Below are 20,419 nucleotides of genomic sequence, written 5' to 3'. Positions count from 1 at the left end.
GACCAATAATCTTACTCATTACATTATTAAACTATACTTTAATGTTTTATCTCACCTTTATCTCCAAGGAGCTGAGAACTATATATGCCCTGACCTGGACTGTCCAGGCTAGCCTGATCCCATCAGATCTCGGAAGCTAAGCAGGGTCGGCTTTGGCTAGTATTTGGAAGGGTGACCTCCAAGGAATGCCAGGGTCATGACGCAGAGACAGGCAATGGCAAACCACCTCTGAAATGTCTCTTGCCTTAAAAAACAACTCTTGCTCGCCACCTAGTGGTGCATATTGCCAAAGAGCTGGGACTCCTGGCTGTCAGACGATCTTTAGGCTATTCCACACCCAATGCCATACGATAATTAATTAATTAGGACAATGTACAGGGAATACTTCTTCATTTGGTCCACACAACAACTCCATGAGCTCAGGCCAACTGCAAAGGGATTGCCAGTTAGTCTCTCATAGCAAAACAAAACAGAAGTCCAGTAGCACCTTAAAGACTAGCAACATTTACTTCAAATTTGTGAATCACCGGAGCAAAAAAAACACATTTCAAAACAAAACAAAAACAATTTCAGAAGACAGAAGGAAAGCCAAAGCAACATGGCAAAGCCAATTCCAAACCCCAGCAAGACACGGACACACAGTAAAATTAACGAAAAAACGGTCCTGGGAGCCTTAAAATGCTGGCTTCTGATATTCCCGTTCAGTCCTGGGATCTTTGGGACCCATTTTTCAGTATCCCAAAACATTCCAGATACCCTCTGAAGACCCGGATATATTTGGAAAATACCAATAAGGTTTTTTCCATATATATATATATATATATTCAGACCAGAAATATCCAAATGCACATCCTCTATCTGGATCAAAACATCCCTTTAACCTCTCTTTATCAACAAATTCCAAGAGGCTAAATTCAGAACAAGAAAAGGTTGTTTGTTAAAAAACAAAAGCCATGGATAGATTTCTTGCCTGGGACACTGTAAGCCCATCCCAACAATTTTATGTTCTTTTGCTAGGTGCACAGGATTCCCCCCCCCCCCCACAAGACTAAACTGTTAAACTGATTCACCACTGAAAAGTGAGGCAGTTAGCACCAATTTTAATTATCTTATATAGTTTTCATTTCAACTCTATATCTCCCTAAAGTAGAAAACCATTTAAACATTCATTTTCAGTTTTATCTACTCTGGTGTGTTAATGCATTTCAGACTTGACAATACCAGTGAAATGACTGTTCTCAAGGTCTATTCTATTTACCCCAGAGAAATGAAACCTTTCTAACACATAAAAGTTATAATAAAACGCCGCTCTGAGGGAGTTATAACCATTTTTGCTTCAACTCTTGTGTTTCCTTTCTGCACATCTCCTATGATTTGTACTTTTTGGAATTAGTTTATGAAATGTAGGCTGCAATCCTGCCCCAATATTTTATGATCTGCTAGGCATGCTCATGGGTTTAAGTCCCAATGAATTCAATGGTTTTTACCATTGAGTAAACATCCATGGGATCAGGCTGCATATTGGATATAACTACAAATTCCAAGAGACCTACCTCAACATCTAATATTGCACAACATACACTACTACAGCTGTCTTTACTCACTAATGCCTGTGATCACTAAGGATATAAAATAGAACTTAGGCTTTATTGAACCTTAAGGATCAAGTATGTGAACATTGCTTAGATCACCTCCTAAACCTAAATACTTGAGAATGTGAATAATATAACCAGTTGCTTTGATGACGGCATACATGTGGTCAAAGATATGGAATATATTTTGATACAATGACTATGTATGCTCCAAGTGATGGAGTATTATTTTACCTATAGGAGAAAAAAAATCACACCACCATACTCAAAAGTATTTGATATTGTCAGAACTACCCACTAAAGTAGATCAGGCTGAGAGAGCACGAAACAATCACCCATCAAGCTTTATGACAAAGTGGAGATATGAATTTAGATGTTGCAAGTTCAATCCACTACATGGGCTCCACGGCTTATTCACATGGCGAGTAGCACTGAAATAAGGAATGAACCACAGGATACACTGGGATCTCAAAAATGTTCAAGAATATTCATACCACCCAACAAAATATCATAAAATAAAATAAACAAATCTCCCCAAAACAATCATCATGACAATCACACTCTCTTCAAGAACATACAGAGCCAGTGTGGTGTCGTGTTTAGAGTGTAAGACTAGGATCTGGGAGTACCAGGTTCCAATCCCCACTCTGCCACAGAAGCTTGCTGGGTGATCTTGGGCCAGTCACATATATTCAGCCTAAGCAATCTCACAAGGTTGCTGTAAAGATAAATGGAAGAGAGAATTATGTGAGCTGTGCTGTCCCTGCACTGGGGGGAAATGCAGAGTATAAATGAAGTAAATACTACAGTTGCTTAACTGACAAAAAAAGCTCATTTAAAGACTTCCAGACTAAAGGTAAAGGGGTGTCAAACATACGGCCCAAAGGCCAGAGCTGGCCCCTGCAGGGGAGCTATCCGGTCCGTGAGCAACTGGCTCTCTGCTGCTTCCTGCTCTCTGCATCACAGCTCCTTTTGCCCAGTCTCTCCTATTTCCTGCTTCGCAGGAGAGAAAGACAAGCCTCCCCCAATTGGGAAGGGAGGGGGAAGGAAAGAGCCAGAGAGAGAGAGAGAGATAAAAAAAAATGGAGTCCTGTGGCACTTTTAAGACCAACAATGTTTTATTCCAGGTTTTGTGTGCAAGCACACTTCTTCGGGGGGTGGGGGAAGAGCCTGGGAGAGCATGCGAGAGAGTACGGGAGAGAGACAGAGTCTGCAGCAGTCTTTCTTTCTAATCTCCCTTTGAACTTCCTTTGTAAGAAAACTGCTTCTCTTAGGTCAGCCACTGAACACCCTGGAAGGTTAAAATGTTCCCCCACTGGTTTTTGAATGTTGTGGTTTCTAATAGCAGTAGAAAGACCTCAGTAGCACCTTAAAGACTAACAAAGTTTGTAGTAGGGTATGTGCTTTCATGAGTCACTGCTCACTTCTTCAGACTTATTTCCATTTATTCTTTGCATCCTCTTGGACAGAATCCTCCTGTACCAAACTGAGACCTAGGTCTCCTGTTTCATTACCAGTGCTGATTTCTCCATGCCTGCTACCCCTCTGCATATCACACTTAATCCAATCATGCCTGCTATTGCCATTCGGCATCTGAAATCATCTTTATAAAGTTTGTACCTCCGGTATCTCATGTTACATTTTATGGCACACATAGCCCGGCCCAACAAAGTGACATTTATGTCAGATCCAGCCCTCAAAATAAATGAGTTCAACGACTCTGATCTATGTGATATGCAGATGGATAGTTACATAGAGTTGACAGGCAGGTGGATTTTACAAATTATTCCATCATTGTAAGATGATTCGAAACAGTCCACATCCATTTCAGAGCAGGTGCCCATGTCAGCACTGTTAAGTTCTGAACACAATTTTAAGCCATTTCCCCCTCAGGGCTGTCATTTACCCAGCAACTGTTTTGCTGAGCCCTGGATTTTGTTGACACAATGGCAACAACTTCAACTGGAAATTCCCTGGAGTAATCCAATAAAATTCTAAAGGATAGATAAATCTTAAAGAATATAGTTTTGTGTGCAATTCTAGAACAAAGTTATAGTAAATTGCATTAGACTTCTGTGCAAAAATGCGGGTTCAAGTAAGACTGCAATTTCCCCCATCATGGAAGTTACTAAACAGATCTTATTTGACACCTCCAGGGATTCAAACTCATAAGAACATAAGAGAAGCCAATGTTGGATCAGACCAATAGTCTATCCAGTCCAACACTGTCACAGTGGCCAAAAATACCAGGGGCCACTTTTTCCAATGCTATAATATCCTTTTTAAGGTGTGGTGACCAGAACTGTACACAGTATTCCAATTGAGGTCACACCATTGATTTATATAGGGGCATTATGATATTGGCTGATCTGTTTTCAGTACCCTTCCTAATAATCCCCAGCATAGCATTGGCCTTTTCTATTGCAGTCACACACTGTCTTGACATTTTCAGTGAGTTATCTACTACAATTCCAAGATCTCTCTCTTGGTCACTCTCTGCCAGTTCGGACCCCATTTAAGACTTTTGGCTCCAATATGTATCACTTTGCCCTTGGCCACATTGCCCTTTAGCCACCACTGCTTACTCCCAACTCCAAATAATTAATGAACAAGTTAAAAAGCATCAGACCGAGTACTGATTACCAGATTAGAGATAAATGGGAGTGCTCCATGAAGAACTGGGGGAAAAATAAGGGCATTGGATTGGATGCTATGAATCTGTTCTGCTAAAGAACAGCCTTCCTCCAACATAAGATGTGTCCCTGCCAAAGGAAGGCTCCAGGGTTAGCATAAAGCATTCGCAAGATCCAATGTGTGGACTCGACTACAAGCACCATTTAAAATACATACTTGAATACTGTCACTAGTGTGATGCCAAGATAAGTCTGTGAAAAATTCTGAGTTCTTGCTTCTCAGAAGTAGCAATGCTGCATTAAAGAACAGGTGATGACTTTTCAGAAATTTAAAAACTTGACACTTAAAGATTTTATTGTTAAATAAAAAGATAAGTGTATGATTTGTGGGTTGTACAGATCATCAGCAGAATTTTTCAACGTCCTAAACCATGTGACGCTCAGCAACAAACATCTCAGAATACCATGGCTTCCAGTCCATCTTCCATAAACTTCTTATAGAGGGCCATAAACTTGGCCACAAATGCCTCCAGGTGATAAATGGATTTGCTGCCCAGCTGCAGTCGGTGCTCATAGAAGGCTGCCATCTGAGCTGCTTCCCCTTTCAGTTGTCCATCACAGTTGTTGAGGAGTTCAGACAGAAGCCCCTAAGTAACACAAAGCAATATTCAATAAATGTTTGTTTAGGTTTTTCTAGATCTCCTTTCAGATTCATGAAGCCATCCTTTCAGATGACAGTTACTAATACCTAGGAAGAGAATATGCGCATATAAGTAACAGAGCTGTTTTTAACCACACTTACAAAGGAATTTAGCATACAGAGTACTTTTCAGATGACCAAGCACAGTCGCCAATGGACAAGCCCATAATTTTACTTAATGCACTAAGATCTCAGCATGGCATTGGCTAAGATCCACTGGAACGTTTCAGTAGATAGAAGGGATTTCTATCCTCTGTGCATGATTTCACTGCCTGCTCCCTCCTGCAGCAGCCCAAATTGCCCCTAGAAATCCGGGGGGGGGGGGGAAGCAGCATGAAGTGGGGAGCTGAAGGTCTACTGTGGGACAGTGGAATCGGCAAAAATTGCCCTTCCCTTGTATACATGTTCTGGCTCATCTCCCAGCATGTAATCCACTAGTAATATTAGTTCTAGCATTATATGGTCCTGCGAACGCATATATGCACACAGTTTAGAATCATTAACAGGAAGGTTTAAAAAGGAAGTGTGAAACCTGCAGTGTTCAGATTCTAGCTCAACGGCAGCCTCAGGGTTCCAACAGTGTGCAGTAAACCACCTATGAGTGAAGAGGCAGCTAACCAGGTAGATTTGAACACGCCTTTAATCCTTTTTCTCGATCTGCCCCTATCCTATACCCTAGGTGGTACAACAGCAACAGCTGCACATCTGTGTGAGTGCAACAGAAAGTGGAGTATTAATGAAATTTTGCATTTTTTTCTTTTCTGAGAAACCTTCCTTGGTGGCTCTTGAAGCATAGAATGTTCATGTCATTTTCCACTGATCTCTTTGGCCATCCAACACTCATTGTGTTTGTTCTGAGTTAAAACAGAACTAATTTAATCTGAGGAGAGGGGTTCCCCACCCCCTTATCCTGAGAAATGTCATTCAGGCAGAACTTGACACTGTCTGCCAGATCTAAATTGTTGGTGTTTCATATAGTAAACATTCAGGCTCTAATTGGACATCATTTCAAACCATTGTTCTAAACACAACAGGCAAACTGCAGTCCAGAGCCGGTTTGGTTTTCTGGCCAGTCACATTTGTAAATTCATGATCATCTCCATAGGTCAGCAGCCTCGGAAGGTGGAGCAACACCCATAAAGAAGGCTTGTAAGTTCAGAAAATATGGCAAACCATAGGGTTTTTAAAAACATTATTTTTTTATGTTCAGCCAGAATAGCTCCCAAAATGGCTTACAATTCCATTCTGTAACCATCTTTTCCCCGTGCCATTTATTCCAGGCCTCAATTACTAAATCAATTAAGAATCTTTATGTCAGGGGTCTGGTCTGAACAAGGTTGTTCAGGCGGCGGCAGACCCTCTGATACCCGAAGGCGTAGGTATAGAAATCAGGGAAATAGGCAGAGCACGTCCCAGGAAGAGGGAACCCAAGTTAGAGAGCCACCGCAGGGCCGAAGGGAGCCCAGAAGGAAGAACGGCCCCGACAGAGAGGATGCTCGGAGAACCCGAACGGGGACACTGTGGCTTTAAGCGGGAGGGAACATGTAAAAAGGGAATAAAGATGACAAACGACATACACCAGGGAGGAATCAATCAGGTGGAAACCAGCAAGGGAGCAGCTGTGCAGAACACTGACCCGGGGTTACCACCTGATATAAAAAATGGCAAGGACTTTAGTTAGAGGTCGACGACCCAACAAAAATTCTGAGGTGTATGGTCTGAAGTTGCCCATTCCACGACTGTCTCTTCGCCGTTTAAAGCCACGCTCCGACCCGCAACCCAGCTTCCAACACTTTATTAACCTTTTCTTGAGCACAAACAGGCCCCACCCTCATCTCAAACAACTCCTCACCCACAATAATACAACATCTAATCTAAACATGGACACTGGTACCAGATCTTGCAATAAACCCAGATGCCAACTTTGCTGCCACATACACCCAGACAACTCAGTCACTGGACCTAACAACATCAACTACACCATCTCAGGCTTATTCACTTGCTCATCTTCCAACATTATGTATGTCATTCTCTACGTAGGGCAAACAGGTCAAACCCTACGCCAAAGGTTTTGTTGTTCAGTCGCACAGTCGAGTCCGACTCTTTGCGACCCCATGGACCAGCTCCCGCCAGGCCTTCCGGTCTTCCGCCGTCCTCTGAAGTACGCCAAAGGTTAAGTGGACACAAATCTGACATCAAGAATCACGAGACTGAGAAACCTGTAGGAAAACACTTCAGCCTTCCAGGACACTCAATGAGGGACCTCAATGTAGCTGTTTTATTGCAAAGGAACTTCAGAAACAGACGGGAATGGGAGATTGCTGAATTACAAATTATTACAGAACAGAAAGCAAACTTTCTGGGTCTCAAAGGTGTCACTGGACTCAAACTTAGTTCCCACATCGGTTGTTAACTCCTTTATTACCTGTATACCAACTTACTGCTATATACATGCCTTACCTAATGTGTTATCCCAGTCTTAGCTGTATTTATTGCTCAGTTACTTAGGCATCTTGAATCTAATTAGCGCTTCCTGGCAACTAACCCCACCTACCTATTTGTAATATTTGAGGAAATCTGTTTCAATGAATCTGAGGGAGTGCACATACTAAATCTCTCAGTTCTCAGGTGTACCCAGAACGGAACTTTATTTGTCTTGTAGGTGCCACTGGACTCAAACCTTATTCCATATCTGTTTGTTAACTCTTGTATTTGTATGCTAATTTACTGCCATTCACAGATCTCTCTTACATTCAACCTCAGCTATAATCACCCAGTACTTATGCATCTTGACTCTAAACAGCCTTTCCTGACAACAACCCCCCACATGCCTTCTATAAGTAATGGTTGAGGAGGTTCTGTTCCACTGTATCTGAGGAAGTGTGCTTGCACATGAAAGCTTATACTGTGACTAAAACTTTGTTGGCCTTAAAGGTGCCATGGATTCAAACTTTGTTCTGCTGCTTTAGACCAACACGGTTACCCCACATGAGCCTTTCTTAAATTACCTTTATTATAATCTCTGGAGGAATGCAATGGGTTAAGAGTTCATAAAGTCGCCCACGAACTTCCAGCAACCTGTTGGAATAAAAATGATTAAAGCATGATTTGAGGTGTTAAGTTTAAATAAAAGACTGCTTAGCTGAGAAAGGTGGGCTAACTGATCTTTTTAAAAAGTTTTAATTTCAGCCACTGGAGCTGTTTTATTATTGCTAATAGCCTTTAGGAAGCTGCTTTCTTGCGTTCTGCTTAAATGGATATTAATTAAAGTGCAGCAACTACAATTTCAACTACGGTCAAGAAGATTCAGATTTCAGGACATTAAATGCAGTTTATAGATGCTTATTCACCCACCCCCCTTACACTCTAATTGTTAAAAATGCTAACTGCCACAAAATCAGCAATGCTCAAGTGACTCATGTCTTGCATCCTTCAATTATTTCCACGCACACTTTAAGGCCTCTACAGGAAAATCACCACAGACGAATAAATTAACATCTCAACGGCTCATCACAGTTGAAGTGGCTTGTAAATCACTATACATCAATAAGGATTAGGGAAAAAATAATAAAAGATGTCAAGAATATGCTGACAATATGAATAGCTAGAGAGAGACAAAATAAAATCTGTAAGTGATTGCACAATCAAGCAGCTGTTATGCTGAGCAACTTGATTTCAACCCAATGCCACAAATATACCTTCTACCTTCCAAGTTTTTTTTAAAGGCAGTAATTACTCTTATTCAGTGTCCTGTAGATGTGCAGCTCCCAAGCCATCAAATGCACTAGAAATCCCAATGAACTTAATTTAGTATTTCCAAACCCCCAGCAGAGGGGGAGGGATGGGAGGCAGAGGAAACTACAATGCTGTTGTTCTTACAACGTTTTGGAAATTCAATTGAAGAAATGTTTCAGATGTCAGCTCACTCAATTTTGCAGTACCTGGGGTTGCTTGGGATTTTTTTTTTTTTTTAAACATCCTGAAAAGTATTTTTTAGGATTTCAGAGCATCAAGTGACAGGTTGTGATTTCTGTAAAAAAGCGAACACTACTGTGATTCTATTCTCTAAGCAGTGGTTTTTCTTACAGCTTCAACCTGTGATCAAATAGGGAATGGCTGTGCAATTTCTAAGCAACAGCAAAGTCGTGACAAGCTTCTCTTGCACAACCAGGCCTAATACAAGGAGTCCTGAAGTGTCTGTTTGACAGCCAGGAAATCAGCTGCAGCAGCTGTCAGTAAGTCTTGCTAGCACAATATTTGTCTCCTGCTGGTAATAAGCAGGGTTTTCTCTTGCTGGCAACAGGGAAAAGATATTTGTGTCTTGAATCCTACATAGCAATGACTGGGGGAGGGAGGTCCACTACTATATTTTTCTGTTCAAGATTTCACTTCCCCCCAAAAATGCTTTGTTTCAAAAAACTAGTTAGAAACATAACCAAAAGACACAATACCAGTCAAAGGGTTGGATCCCACAAGTCACCAGGGAAGGTGCTTACAAGCATAGACCTTTCTCACATCCCTCTCCAACCCAGCAGTCTTTTCCAAACCCTGGAAAGTTTGCTCCTGTGGGTCATGGGACTTGCATAACCTAATAGCCATGTAGGCTGGAAGGCTGCAGTAGGGAGTTCGGATGGGCATGAACTGGCTCATGAACAAAAGTTTGTGACAAATTTTTGCTGGCTTATGGTTTGTGAAGCAATGTTTGCAAATTGAAGAGCCACCACAAACTTCCACAAATTTTATGGCAGTTATGTGAAGAGCAGAAAGCAGGGATTTAAATGGCTCCAAGCCATAAACCCCTACTTCCTGCTCTTCACAAAAAAACCTGAGCAGTGGGGAGCAGAAAGCATGGGGAGCTTTCTGCTCCCTGCTGCTCAGCTGTTTTTCACGGGGAGCAGAAAGCAGGGGTCAAGAACTAATACAAATCAGTTCAGTTCGTGAACCAACCTCCCTGTTCGTTTAAGTTCATGGTTCCACCTTGATTCTAACCACCAAAATGCGGTTCGTGCCCATCCCCTAGTGGGGAGTGGGAAGGGAACAAAAGCTGCCATTTCTGCCTCTTCCACCAGTGCGACTCTGCTAACAGAAGAGAGAGCAAAAAGCAATTTTGTCCTCTTCCCCTGTTCAATTTTGTTTTCTGAGCATTGTGAAGACAGTATAAATATTTCCTAAAAAAATGCACACAGAAGACAAGTCTTGTTCAAAACTCAATCATATTGCCTCTTTCCTGAATTTGGACTTTTACAACAGACACAATATTGGAAAATAACAGGAACAATGGTGAAGTTTTAAAGAGATCAGCTACAGAACACGTGACTAATAGTATCATCCATTTCACAGCAGCAAAGAGTAAAATGCTCCATGCGACATGCTGTCATTATATTTTTGCCAACGCACTGAATCAAAAGCCAGATAAATGTTTGGCAGCTTTATCAGCATTAGGACAGCAATGACTTAGTGCCAACACCACTGCTCTTCGTAAGTGAAGAGGGGGGGAGTGTTATAGCTCTGAACAAACAAAAAAAGCTGCCCTCATCAATTCCAGCTGGAACAACCTCACTGCACTGAGCAAGCAAGTTTGGTCTTCAATAGCAGGGCCTCCTGCGGAGGCCAACCTGAAAATGGGCAAAATCCACAACTGCCCACAACTTGGAGGGGTTGTGGCTCAGTGCAGAGCATCTGCTTGGCATGCAGAAGATCCCAGGTTCAATCTCTGGCTTGTCCAGTTAATGGATCTGGCAGTAGGTAACGAGAAAGACCTCTGCCTGAGCCCCTGGAGAGCTCCTGCCAGTCTGCGCAGACAATACGGACTTTGATGGACTGAGGGGCTGATTCAGTATAAGGCAGCTTCATGTGGTCATGACCATACATGTGTATTCCCTGTCATGGCCCTGTGATGGCCTGCCTGATGAGGTCAGGGGGCTCACACCCTCCTGGCTTTCACACAAACTATGTACAGTGATATGGTTACCTGTGTTCCCCCACCGCAAGAAGATTTTAGAAAACCGGACAGATGCTTACAATATATGGCTTGAAAAAAACTACACACTGACAAGGTAAAGCACAAAACATGATTTCATGACCAAGACTTTTAATACTAGCATTCTAATGCAACCATCTCCTACGTGCTTTAAATCCAGTTCCTAGAAACACAGTCTAGACATTCTAACAGAAAACAGCATTAAAGTACCACAATACATGGTTCGAGTCAGAAAACTGTGCCATAAGTTAAACTGCATTTCCAGTCGCTTGCAGTTGCAGCCCAATATGGTCACCTACCTCTGGGGGGTCTGCTGACTGACAATGGCATTTGCTGTCTCTCTCAGATACACCTCCCAGTCGGTCTCAGAAATGTCTTGATCAGGAGTGAAAGGACACCTACAAAAAAGGACACTCTTAGGATTTGCTTAAAACAATGCAAGAAACAAAAACTTTACTCTGGACCGGTTTGATCTCCTTGACTTACTGCTGGACTCTGCAAGCCTCACACATCAGAAGGGCCTTTCGGAGGTTTCTCCCAGACTTTTCTGCAATCCTCCGAGCCAGTTCTGGAGGAAGAACCAGACCCTCCTTCTTACAAACACTGGACAATACACTGCAGATCTAGAAGTTTAACAGGACAGTGAATTGTTTGGTATGACAGCACAGTGTTCTACAAAAGCTTGCACCTTTCTCAAAGTTTCAAGCATTTTCCTCCAGAGACAGCCATAAGGAAGACGGTCCTATCAGCTGGAAAGCACCCAGGGACTGATTTCTACAGATCATGCTTGAGACAGCCTGTTTCCGTCATTTGTTCCCTTTCCTTTGCCTGCACCAGCCCCTTGCCTTGACCAGAAGCCCTGGGCACTAGAGAAGCACCAACATGGTAATTCCTGTGCATGCTTTTCCACACAGGGAGTGAAGAGCACAAGGAATGGCCCCTTCCTATTGCCTCCTGGGTTACAGACAAAAAGCAGCAGCAATTTACTCTCTGTGCCCCTTCAGGAAGAGGCAAAGCCAAAATGGCAGTGCGCTATCAGTCACAGATTGCATGGGACATTTGGCACTTGTCACTTGTAACTAATGATTACAGAGCTGGTTAAGTGCCGTAATATATAGCATGCAGCCAGAGACCACTATGCAATCTGGCCCAGAATTTACCAACATTAGCTTTCACATGCATAAAAATGTGGAAGTTTCACTTAAGGCTTTAATGAACCATGGTGGTTAACAGTATCAAATCTGATCTCCACACATTATATCCAAATCTGAACTTAGTTATTATCTCTTTGGTGGCACTCTTCAAGATCCCCACCAGCACTATTTTGAGCCAGTCTGGTACAGTGGTTAGCATTTGGGAGACCCAGTTTCAAATCTCCACACTGCCACAGAAGCTTGCTGGGTGACCTTGGCCAAAAGTCACATGATCTCAGCCTAACCTATTTCATAGGGCAGTTGTTGTGAGGATAAAAGGAGAGGAGAACAAATGTAAGCTGCTTTGGGTCCCCACTGGGGAGAAAGACAGGCTATAAATGAAATAAGTGAATAATAAACAAACAAACTGTAATATGGGCACCTATCAGTCATTTACAAGGTTGCAAAAATTACTAAATGTGTGTATGAAGTGTGCTCAGTTCTTATAAAAGTGCTGCGTAGACTCTAAGTATTACCTTTAGACACTCGTAGTTAGACCAAAAAAAAAAGAAGCTTGGAAACCAAAAAAGAAATAAAGACACTGAACCATCCTTCCTAAAACAAAAATTAAAACCTGTTGCAAACATTTCATATATTAATAACATATTTGCTGAAACGGCACTGGATAATTAGTTCACATTTGTCAAAAGCCTACATCTTCAGTGCTGGGGGCCGGCACACGCACTGCCAAGCACCTGCTTCTGATAGGTGCAATGACTTTTGATGTGGAATTGCAGCACAGAATTAATCTACAGGTGGCCATATACTTCTCCATGGTCCGTCGCAATGCATGCTGGGCATCTTTGGTAAGTTTGTCCACTTCTGTCAACAACACCACTAAAACCAAACAAAAAGTTATCTTTTAGGACGCTAAACGCACAGTGAACTTTAATAATGCTATTATCAGAAGTCAAATACAATGGACCAGGAGGAAAAATTTCCTGATCTGAATGGCCCAGACTAGTCCGATTTCCTCAGATCTCAGAAATGAAGCAGGGTCAGCCCTGGTTAGTACTTGGATGTAGACCACCGAGGAATGCACAGAGGCAGGCAATGGCAGACCACCTCAGAATATCTCTTGCCTTGAAAACCCTTAGGGGTCACCACAAGTTCGCTGTGACTTGACGGCACTTTCCATGACCAGGGAAAAATTCTTTCCACTCTGTTTTTTTTCCACTGAGGTCCTCTTTCACATAATTAGTATAGTGGGTCTCCGTTTTACAATATACTCTCATGAAGCTGGGCACTCTATGGAGATATTCCAACCACTTGCATGCATCTTTTCTACCACAAAGGGGAAAGTAACAGCTGCGGGAAAACCAGTGTGACCAGCCTCACCATGTAGTTAAGACTATTCACACAGAGTCCCTAGTAGTAAGAGTCTGAGATGGAAGCAGCTTCCACACCTCTGCAAGTGTCAGAACAGAGTATAAGGTGGTGCTACTGGTATAGCTAACATGAACAGCCCAGTTCAACCTGTTCCCCCCCATCTTCAAAATTTCTAGAAATTTTACATCTCTAAACAGGACACAAAACGAGTTGGAGAATATAAATGTGAAAGAGAGAACCAAAACTAAGTACATGTTTAATCTTGTATCACCCATTTAGAGACTTTTTTAAAAATACAAGTGTACTTCTCATTTACAGACCTTTAAAATCTCGTTGAGTGCTTGTTTCAAGTTGCTGTGATTGTGCTACTGTCTTCAGTAATTCCTGAATCACCACCCGGTCACTGTTTCCTGCATCACTAAAGAAAGTTCAGATACAAACACTTTTGGGGGGATTTGTCACACCAAGTACAAGGTATTTCGTCTAATCCCATGTTTGCTGACTTTGAAGTAAATCTCAGCTGGTTCAATGGGGTTTACTCCCCTCTAAGTGTGCACACGACTTCACCTACTGTATACAGGTTCTGGCATAGAACTACTGCACAGGGAACACCAGTGAGTACATGTAAGCATAAATGTCTTAGCTTTGCTGCGCAGAGGACATAAGAGGGTGTGTATGCAGAGTTGTCAGCAACATCAGAGCACACCGTAACCTATTTTGGGCCACCACCGATAGTAGGAAAGGCAGAGTATAAATAGTTATATAAATAAAACAAGGAATCTCTTTGCTCATATAAGGAGTACTCTGTGCACATAAATCTCCCTGATCTGCAAAGACACACTGGAGTAAAAACTAGCATGTACACTAATCTGTTTGAAACTTAAACACCAAGACCCCAGATGATGAGGAATACAAAAGCATTTAGAGTACATACTAAAGATGAAACAAAATACAGACTTTAAGGCCCCTTTGCCAACATTTTGTCTTTCAGGTTAAAAATCATGAGCTTGACATATTCTAAGAAAGACCAAATCATATTATTACAGCATATTATCACTGGACTTCAGCTCTTTGGTAGAAACATTTTTTGCAGGAAATGGCTCTAGGCAGTTTCTAGTTAACATTCCAGAATCCACACTAAAACAGAAGCTCAAGATGTTCAAGATCCAACATCCATGCAAGACAACTGGTAATAAATAAAACAGCACCTTTAGCTGGCTCAAACTGTCTTTGCATTAATCCAAACATTTCTAGTTCTTTTGAAAATTTCTTCTCTGTCTAACTAATATTTCTTGAAAATTTGTTTCAGGGTTTTTAAAAACTTAGTTTGTAAATGTAGAATTCTATCTTTTCTACAGCCTGTATTAACACAAACCTTTTTTATCGTGAGTTACCTTGGGTTAACTTCAAGGTGATAGTTGCTTGCAATAGTACTAATTTCAATTTTCTTTTTGGAAGGTGCCTGAAATGTAAAAATACTAAATACAATTAAACTTAGCAGGTCAATGCTTGAAAGACTTAACTGAAATCAGTGGGCATTCACATATGAAGAGTACAGAATTCACTGCCACCTGCTCAAAATGAAAGAGGCTGTAATAGTTTTAGGACCTGGTGGCATCAAAACCATAGGTAACAGGAAAATTGTTGAGACACAGAGATACACACACAGCTTGAAAGGAGAACAAAGATATTTCAGTGCACCAGAGAAGAAACCCCAAATTCAAGAACATCTCTAAAGCAAAGGGGGGGGGGGGAGCAAGATACAGAGAAACACATGAAACTGTAACAAATGCAAGGGCTAAAAATGTAAAGTGAAACCAGAGGGTAAAGGTAAAGCACTGAAGCTGTCTTACACTGAAATTAGACAGTCAGTCCATCAAGGTCAGTACATCTATGAAGACTGATAAAGGCTCTCAAAGGTCTCAGGTCAAGGTCTTTCACATCACCTACTATTGGATCCCTGAAATTGGGACCTTCTACTTGCTTAGTAGATGCTCTACCACTGAGCTACAGTCTCTCCTTAATACACCTGTAAACAGAGGTGTCTACTGAAAAAGTTACTGGAGCATGATACATAGTATAGTGCTGGCTGTATGAGTCCTGAAGCAACTACTGCATTCACTACATCACAGATGGCGCATACCACTGTGCTTCCGTATTCTCACAAGGTGGCTACAAGCTCTTAATGTACTGTCAGTTGAATCATCATTTGTTTCACTTCGTTTTTGGCACTAATAATTAGAACACTGCATATTACATCAAAAACACTCTTGACGTGTAAGGCACTGAAGCCGTACCTTTACTGTGATGGTAATTACAGATCTCACCTAGTTCATATCAATCAGAGATTCCTTACGGAAAACACTGAATCATCATCATTCTGACCTAATTTGTTACAAAGTGGTAATCTTTACACTCCCTTCTATGCCTATGCCAACAGAATCTTACTACCTGCCTTTGAAATTTGAGGATAATGAAACACCCTAAGCCAGGGATTCATAACATGGTGCCTGCGGGAACCACAAGAGCCACGGATACCTTTCCTGGTGGCCTGTCAAGTGCTTTTAGAAAGAGGGGTGGGGGCAGGGGAGGTTGTTGCCCAGCTGGCCCTCTGACTGACCACTGGAGATCTGATTGGCTGTGCAGATTTTTAAAGAGCTGTTTTGACAGCAGCTGTCGCCACAACACAAGGATCTTCACCATATGACTGAAGAAACTCTGTATGCAGTGCAATGTTTTTAAATATGTTCATTTTAAAAAGCAGCCTGTTAAACAGCAATATCCTGTTGAAAGACATCATATTTTTTACACATAAAGAGTCATTTTCATGAGAAATTCTTACTGTTATATTTTGATGCTCAATTCTCAGCTTCTCTACTCCAGCGCCATACAACTCCCTCAGCAAACACATTATTCTGGTCTTTTTTCCTGCGCCTGAGGGTCCATACACTAACAGATGAGGAAAGTCGCCACACTGAACCTGTCAACAAAATACAGGAAAACTCTAGCAGTGGTTACTTATGGTTACAAGCAAAATTATTTAAAAAACAAAGAAAATTTGTTACTGGTGCACACCTTGACAAACACTTTCTCATACCACTTTTACAAAAACAGTACTTTTAGTTACTTCAACAGTAACGGAGCACAGCACGTTGAAGCAGTGGGAAAGACTGCAGAATGTGGCTCAGGCTGGCAGGCTTACGTGGCAATCCCAAGCATCTTTACATTGAAGCTAAGTGCCACTCAAATCAACAAGTTAAAATGAGACCCGTAAGGTTGCAATCTTAAGAACACCCCATCTACACGTATACCTCCATATAGCATATACAGGATTCCCTACCCTTCTTGTAGCCTAACAGCCGTGTGAAGCAGATTTGGTGAAGAGACTGCAACAGTTCATAGGTAGGCAGAGATTTAAACTGAAGACTAGCTAGGCAAAACCCAACATTCCAGACATGAACCCAGATTGACTCTTTGTTATGCACAGGATTACACACATAGGATGGTGCTTTTAAACTCATTGCTTGGCCTGAGCACCCTACCTAGTCTTGCGGGGAGGGAAGGCTATAAATCAAAATAATAAATAAATAAATACATTTATAAAGTAGAGCTGCCACTCTATGAACCATAAGGGATGTTTTAGGATCCAACAGTTCACAGTGCCAAGGTACATACACTTAGAACAATACTCAGTTTAGTTTGGGGTTAATACATCTTGCATTCCAGTAGCAGGTCTGTCATGCATCACAAGAAGTCCAAGCTTGGACTCTTTGTCAAATGAACTATTTTAATTCCACAGCTCTTCACTTTCTGCTTAGCTTTGCAATGGAAAACCTGCATATTTCACAGCAGGAGTACACAATATATTCATACTTCATTTCAGGCATACCACACATCTATCCAGAGACACCAGGATAGCAGTAAATAAATGCTCAGGCAGGTACCCTGGGATATATCACCTTTCTATAAGCAAGCTCTCAACATAAGCAATACCATCTAGGGTCAGAGAGAATAAAGCTGGGGGGGGGGGGGGAGAAGAAGCTGCTGAATGACATGTGATTAAGCATCCTTAAATTTGCCCTGGATTTGAAGCCTGACCCTATGCCTGATTACTCAGAAGCAAGTAGGAACATTACAGGCAATTAAGTTTGCACAGGACTGTAGCCTTAGGCCTGGTTCACACCTGCAGAAGCACAAAGCAGCAGAATAGACTGTACCACTTCCAAAGGTGGGGGGGGAGAGGTCATATTTGTGACAATAAAACAGCAGATTAGGCAGTGGGGCTGCTTTGGAACTTTTTCTTCCTGCTAGTTCTGTATTCGTACCAAGCCCGTTATATGAAGGAACATTCACAGGTGAATCCATCTCCTACACCTCACGGATCTGCCACTTCATTCTCCTGCATGTGTAAACCAGGTCTTACTATTTGACTCAGACTGCCGTACCAAAGCTTATAGCTGCATAGGCATACCCTGGAAGCATAGCTCTTTGATTACACGGATTATGAACGGATTATGAATTAGGGTGGAACACTCTGCACACGCTCAGAAGTACTTTTTTCTTTACTGCACGTATTCCAGGGAACCAATTTTGACTTCACAAACTTTAGGATCGTGCTATGTCACTGAAGTAAGGTTAATGAAAAATAATAAGTAGTGATAAATAAATGGTCCAGAATCGGGGCGGTAGGGAAGGGAGACCGGGTGCCCCCGAGAGCCCGCCTTCTGCAGCCACTTCTCACCAGGTTGCGAAGCTGCGCCGCCTGCTCCCGGTGATAGTCCAGTTTGCTGAGCGAGCTCGGCCGGTACTTATCTACCCAAAGACTCATGGCCGCCACCCGCCTGCCAGCGCCGAAGAAAAGAAAAAAGCGCGCGCCTTCAACGCGAAGATCTCCCGCCTAGGACAGACAACGCCAGTCCGGTCGTACGTCACCCGGCGCATGCGCCAAAAATCCTTAAACGTGTGTTTTACGCCAGCGACGTTTCATTTCCGCCAGTCTCAGTACGGCTTGTTCCCGCCTCCGTCTCTTACGGTGGCCTTCTTGGTATATAAAAAAGAGTCGTAGCCGGTGGGTAGGGACGAATGATTTCACTCAGGAAGAATAGCGCCGCTGCTGCGCTACGTTCTGTTTCCATGGCAACTTGCCGGCAAGGATGTCTGGCAGCTTCCGGGAGAGGCCTGAAAGCTGGCGTGGGCTGTCTTGTAAGGTTGCGAACAGGCAGGAGCCTCTCGTTCGACCTTTACGCCGTGCAAGTGATGAAGTGAGCTCTGACTCACAAAATTTTATGATGGTATAAATTTAAGGTGCTACGGACTTCTGTCTTATTTTATGCTGTGGTGCAGCTCCAAGGAGGATGGGGCTGTTAATTCCCAGTAAGAACAGTCCTACTTGGTTCAGAGCAAAGACCCCTGTAGTCCAGCAATCTCTTTCCAACAGTGCCTTGGGGAGGAAGCCACAAGCGAGTCATAAAGGCACCAGCCACTGTATAATGCTAGCATCTCCCATTTCTGAGGTATACTGCCACTGAACACAGAGTCAGATGGGTAGGCGTGTTGGTCTGAAACAACAGAACAAAGTTTGAGTCCAATGCCACCTATATGTAATGGTTGGTGAAGTCCCCCCCCCCCCATCACAGGGGCCTATTTTAGGGCTAATGTTTGGCAATACATTTGTCTGATTTCTTTTGTAAAGCCAGCACTGGTTACAGTACTCTCACACTGGCAGTCAGGACATTCTCGTGCAATAAAGTGCATAATTCATTAGAAGAGTAGAGCATATGGTTGCCAGATCCAGGTTGAAAAACTGGAGGTTTGAGGCTGGCGCCTGGTGAGGACAGGGATCTCAGTCAGGTAGGATATCGTAGAGTCCACCCTCCAAAGCATCCATTTTCTCCAGGGGAACTGATGTCTGTAGTCTGGAAATGAGCTGTAATTCTGTGGAATCCCCAGGGCCCGCCTGGAGGCTGGCATCCTTATTTATTGAATGATTTGATTTATGCCCCGCCAAAGCAGGCTTAGGTCGGCTTACATAAAAATTTGTAAACAAGTCAGAATATAAATATGAGTAAAAACATGACATAAAGTGCTAGCATATAATGATGGTGAAGCGTTGGTAGTATCAGCATAATAGGAGTACAGTCAGCGATTTAATGATGATCTCTTAGTCCAGGCAGTTTCGGCAGAGCTCGGGTATCAGTTATGGTATTGGCGATATCGATGGTATTGGGGCCAGAGCCTTAATTTATTAGGGGTGGCTGCTTAATTGAAGGCCCAGTGGAAGACCTCCGTCTTACTGGCCCTGCGGAACTGTAAAAGGTCCCACAGGGCTCTGAGATCTTCCAGGAGTTTGTTCCACCAGTGCAGAGCCGCCACTGAAAAGGCCCTGGCACTTGCCGTAGCCAGCCTGGCATCTCTAAGACCTGGGAGAGCGAGGCGGTTTTGGGACCCTGATTGTAGGTGGTCCCTCAGGTAGGTAGGCTCCTGGCCATAAAGGGCTTTAAAGGTGAGAATCAGCACCTTGAAGTGAATTCGGAATGCTATGGGCAGCCAGTACAATGCTTTTAGCGCAGGTTGAATCTGCTCCCGCATAGGGAGACCCAACAAAAGCCTGGCCATTGCATTCTGCACCAGCAGCAGCTTCCGAATATGGGCAGCCCCATAAGAGCATTACAGTAATCCAATCTTGAGGTGACCATAGCATGAATCACTGTTGCCAAATTGTTGCGTTTGAGGAAGGGAACCAACTGCCTGATCAGCCATCGTTAGGGAGGCATCCAGGAGTACTCCCAAGCTCCTGACGTCCAGCACTGGCACCAATGGCACCCCATCAAAGGATGGGAGTGGGATCCCTACCCTCGGACCATCTCAACTCACGCACAGGACCTCTGTATTCATCAGATTCTATTTCAGTCGATTTAGTCTAAGCCAACCAGCACCAGGTCCAGATCTTCCAATCTGGAGTCAGACTGGCTACCTGACAGCAGATAGAGCTG

The 20,419-nt window shown here is 42.8% G+C and overlaps 1 protein-coding gene across 1 annotated transcript; it reads right to left on the bottom strand.

Annotated features, from left to right (window-relative positions):
* Nucleotides 1–4,616: 4,616 nt before the first annotated feature.
* On the bottom strand, nucleotides 4,617–18,337 carry RFC3 (replication factor C subunit 3). The gene is made up of 9 exons (XM_015407761.1): nucleotides 18,169–18,337; nucleotides 16,270–16,407; nucleotides 14,822–14,889; nucleotides 13,748–13,845; nucleotides 12,754–12,935; nucleotides 11,392–11,528; nucleotides 11,205–11,303; nucleotides 7,934–8,003; nucleotides 4,617–4,872 (listed from the first exon to the last, which is right to left on the bottom strand). Exons 1-9 carry the CDS (start codon nucleotides 18,253–18,255, stop codon nucleotides 4,681–4,683), a joined length of 1,071 nt encoding a protein of 356 aa, XP_015263247.1. The 5' UTR covers nucleotides 18,256–18,337; the 3' UTR covers nucleotides 4,617–4,680.
* Nucleotides 18,338–20,419: the final 2,082 nt, after the last annotated feature.

The sequence above is a fragment of the Gekko japonicus genome, unplaced genomic scaffold (genome assembly GCF_001447785.1).
Source record: "Gekko japonicus isolate JY-2015 unplaced genomic scaffold, Gekko_japonicus_V1.1 scaffold2483, whole genome shotgun sequence".
NCBI lineage: Eukaryota > Metazoa > Chordata > Lepidosauria > Squamata > Gekkonidae > Gekko > Gekko japonicus.
Note: the sequence above shows the minus strand (reverse complement) of the source record. Positions and strands in the feature narration are given on the sequence as shown.